The following is a 4515-nucleotide window of genomic DNA, read 5'->3' as shown; positions in this document are numbered from 1 at the left end:
TTTGTTATATTTTCTCTCCCTTGTCCAGCTGAGGAGGGGAGTGATAGAGTGGCTTTGGTGGGCACCTGGCATCTAGCCAGAGTCAACCCACATTAAGGGTCAACCCACCACATTAAGCCAGCAAAGAGAAAAAAAAAAAAGTTAATTAAAGAGTGTAAACTCAGTTCTTAAGAAGCTCCTAAATTCCTAAAAAGGTGTGGGAATACTGTCAATACTGCATTTGCACTTGGTATCTCAGTATGAAAAGGAAGCAAGGGAGGGGGAGGTCTATGACTCATCACAGCAATTTTTTATATAAAACCAGAAACCACACTGTCATTTGATAAATGAACCAAGAGTGAAGCTTGACATACAAAAAGAAAGAAGAGTGGGAATTCCAGCCTGGGGAAGGGTGGAGGCTTTGCAAATTTTCCAGTGACAACTCTTGTGTGTTTTTTTATTTCTATAAAGTAGTGGATTCAATTAAAGGCATAACATGGACAAATCCTTGGCTTACAGACCAAAGCAAATTTGGGAATCCTAGGAACTGGGTGGGTGCATCAGTTTGTAAGAGTCATTTTAGGTGCTAGGATTATCAAGAATATAGGGATATGTCCTCTCTATATCATGTGTCCAGTGCTATTCTGAAAAGGGACAACTTGCAATTCCAGGAAATACCAAAGTTCTTTTGGAAGTGAAAATATCAAGGTTTTGGCACTTATGACTGAATTGAGAGAGTTGGGGTTGTTTAGCCTGGAGAAGAGAAGGCTCCAGGGGGACCTTATGGCAGCTTTTCAATACTTAAAGGGGACTTCTAAGTAAGATGGGGACAGACTTTTTAATAGGGCCTGTTGTGATAGGACAAGGGGGTTTAAACTAAAAGAGTGTAGATTCAGACTAGATATAAGGAAGAATTTTTTTGTGACAGGGGTGGTGAAACACTGGAACAGGTTGCCCAGTGAGAGGTGGTAGATGCCCCATCCCTGGAAACATTCAGGGTCAGGTTGGACAGGGCTCTGAGCAACCTGATCTAGTTGAAGATGTCCCTGCTCATTGCAGGGGGTTGGACTAGATAGCCTTTAAAGGTCCCTTCCAACCCAAACCATTCTATGATTCTATGATTCAGATGAAATAAGGAGCTGTTGTTGATAGCATTTACATAAATTTAAATTCAAATAATTTTGCAGTGTCAGCCAAACAGGACTTGTGCAGAAACACTAAGAGAGCACTAAGAGGTCTTACCTCTTTTTGTCACGATACAAGGGATTTTTTACAGATGACTCTCCACAGGAGAAAAGAAGATTTGGTGAGAAGCCTGAAAGCTGGAGCATAAAGATTAAGAAACAGCTTTTAGGGAGGGGGTTCATTTTCAGTCAGATCAGCAGGCCATTCTGGCTGCTGCATAGCAACATCATTATTAAATTTGTCACAGGAAAGATGGCAGGGATACATGGAGGGACATGTGGAAGAGCAGGACCACCTCCACTTGATTTGCATCATCATTTACCCAGTCTTTTCAAAGAACATCTCAGTGACAGACTGTTGCACAGGGTTACATTTCAGGTAGAGGTTTCCCCTTTCCACTTCAGCAGTTGTCTCATCTTCAGGCAGACAAGGTCACACTTGCCAGGCATTCATTAGGAAATTTGTCTCTTGTTAGCTTTGTATACAAATTATCTTTCTTCAATGGCTGACAGGAAGAAGTACTCACGGCTGAATCACCAGCATCATTGGCTTAGTCCAGGAGAGCTAGCAACTGCTGCTGGGAGAAGAGGGGTCACTCAGCCTGGGCATTTCTGCAAGGGCACTACAGGAGGCAATGTCACCCTAGGACAGTGGGCATTTTTTATAATTAATATGACACTAGCTCTGTAGTTTAAATGTCAAATAGTTTATCACTAAAGATTCATCATTCCGAGCCTGTAGATGACATGCCTCAGGGACACATGCAACAGAATATAGTTTTTGTTCTACCTTCAGAAAGAAACTACATTAGAAAAGAAAGTTACTTGTGTTGCAAAGTCAACTGTCAAAAGTTAGGTATTTTTTGTGCACATTAATACAGACTCTTTGCTTATGCAACTCCACACTATTTTTGTCGCATAACCTATGCATCATTTATGCAAAGAATACATACACAAGGCATCATAATTAAGATTGCATGAGAGACTGTAAATCTGCCATCTTTTGGTTTTGAGTTTAAAACCTTTGTAGTTTAATTTATGTCCATTTCCCACATACAATTCCTAACTATGCATTTCATTGTTTTATCCTGCAAAGACAGGGACTCTAACAGATGCTGAGCAGCTTCCTGACTTCAAAAATAAAGTATCATCAGTTTATGAAAGGGTTTATTTGATTAGGTTCCCTGCAACAGTAGGGAACTGGGCTTGGTGAAGAAGAAATGCCACTCCCATTTCTGTGTTCCCAACAGATATTAATTTAGTGTAAGATTAATGTCAACGCTAATACCTTTATGGGTAACTACTTACCGGCCTTTTACTTTTCTGTTCCTTCTGCAGCCATTGATGGAAACCAGCCAGACATCTCTGGTTTAGTTCATGGGTAAATTCTCTCTAGCAACATCCTTTACATTTGGTAAATACAGTTTAGATTGAGTGCCTTGTTTGTAGTCTGTAATTTAGGGTGTGTTCCCAGATAGCCAATGGCAGGGAGTGAAGCTGCTTTTGTTCCCAACAGGGGAAAGGTGCAGGAGCCTGGCTGCACGTGCTGCTTATGGGTGTGGGGGGCTTCCCAGCAGCCTGTTCTCTGCCTCGATTTGCTCATCAGGCCTGAGTTGTCCCTTGGCTGCACAGATCTGTAGATATTCTTGGGTAGTAATGCAGAACCTGTTATCACGTTAACTGTTCAGAAGTTTAAAACTGCCCTTGGGAGAGGTTAAAAGTCTGCAGGAACCACATGTAAAAGAGTCCTTAAAGATGTAATCCATGGGAAGTAACAGTCTTTGTTGGTGGTTTTGCACGAAGGCCAGCTCCTCAGTGGATGTAAGGCCTGAAATACTTTCTTGTTTTTAAATAGTGGGTCTTCTCTAGACTTCAAAAATGTTGACAATCAGAGAGGAGCATCAGGGAACGCATGTGTCTGTGGTGTGAGGATTATGCAGCTCTCTTGACTTGAATATTATCTCTGCTCTGACTACGTTATGAACTTCTCTGTTTCCACAGCCCCCTTTTTGTGGACTGGGCTCCCTCCCAATCCTTCATCAAGCCTTGCCTAGACGTGTCCTGCTCCTTCCTCCAGCCCCACTGGGGGATGTGGGGCTGCCCCTCCTCAGGGCTGCAGGCCAGGTACTCCCACCTGGCTGCCAACACACGTGCACTCGTACAAAACCTGGGCCTCTGCAGAACCCGTGCACATCTCAGCCTCTGCCCTCTGTTGTCTTCCATTGCGTCTGTGCACACAGGAATACTGCTGGCACCTCTTACTTACTAGCCATCTTGCAGGCTGCCTCCAAAGCTCTGGGATGTCCCAACAGCAGCTGCACCTCTCCCATGCAAATGCTCTTGGAAATTTAGCAAGCATCACCTCTGCTGCATTGCAGCTCCCACTTTCTGTTTAATCCGCAGAGTATCCTCTCTAATCCACAGCACTTCTTTAAAGCTTTGGGAGTGGGACCGCCCTTCTTTGTATTTTGCAAGAATAGGAAAGTTATGTGCTTGATAAATAAGCTAAGAATAAGATAATAGGTTTATATTCTGCCTTGCATGCAGCAAAATTTCTGTTCAGTTCCTGGCAGTCTTTGCTTCAGTTGGCTGTGCCTGAACACTTTACTACAGACTTCGCTTCTCCTGCAAGAGGTGTGTGTATATGGGAAGAAGTACTTAAAGCAAGAAGAGGGGCAGGCGCTTCTTAAAACAATCCTTAGAAGAGAAATTATCCTTTCTTGACACGATAATCTGTATTTCATCATCCAATAGCACTAACAAAGTGGTTTCTGTCAACATTTTTCAAAATGTCAAGTTGCCTCGTGTTCAGTAGGAATACTGACTTAATTTTTCGTTTCTTTTCTCAGTCAAACAACTTTGGCCCAAATCCTACAAACACACAAGTATTGAGTTCGTTACTGTAAGCCCTGCCACAGCCCTTTAAAGAGTATCTTTCAGAGCCAGAGTGAAAAGGCTACTAAAATGGGTCAAGATCACCGACTGGTAAACAAAACGGAGCATTTTAAGTTTACTTTAGAATTTAAATAAAGAAGAAATTTTAAAGTAGCATTGCTATTTGTCAAGCATTGGCGAAGCCGTAGACGACTGCGCAAGCGGCGACACTGAGTTCATTCATGATGGGGACAAACACCCCCACTGTGCCACCTGAGGACAGGGAGCCGGGCGTCGCAGGGGGCTGCGGGGTTTGGGGCCATCCCGCTGACGGGGGGTCGCCGCGCGCTCCTTCAGCCCCTGCGTGCGCAAAGTACGCGGTGCCGGGGGTGCCCCCCGCGGCCGAGGCTGCAGCACCGCCGCCCGCCTCCCCCGGCGGATACCGGGGAGGGGCCGGGCACACCCGGGCCAGGGCCCC

General features: G+C 44.4%; 1 protein-coding gene across 1 annotated transcript in view; it reads left to right on the top strand.

The window, feature by feature from the left end:
• Positions 1–4282: 4282 nt before the first annotated feature.
• Positions 4283–4515, top strand: part of PCOLCE2 (procollagen C-endopeptidase enhancer 2) — a 27445-nt gene continuing 27212 nt past the window's right edge. Inside the window, exon 1 of the mRNA XM_010568426.1 lies at positions 4283–4410. Within this exon, the coding sequence (XP_010566728.1) occupies positions 4283–4410 (128 nt within the window). The remainder of the gene's footprint in view (positions 4411–4515) is intronic.

The sequence above is a fragment of the Haliaeetus leucocephalus genome, unplaced genomic scaffold (assembly GCF_000737465.1).
Source record: "Haliaeetus leucocephalus isolate CR32 unplaced genomic scaffold, Haliaeetus_leucocephalus-4.0 Scaffold240, whole genome shotgun sequence".
NCBI classification, from domain to species: Eukaryota; Metazoa; Chordata; class Aves; order Accipitriformes; family Accipitridae; genus Haliaeetus; species Haliaeetus leucocephalus.
The sequence above is the reverse complement of the archived record's forward strand: the minus strand, read 5'-3'. Positions and strand labels throughout refer to the sequence as shown.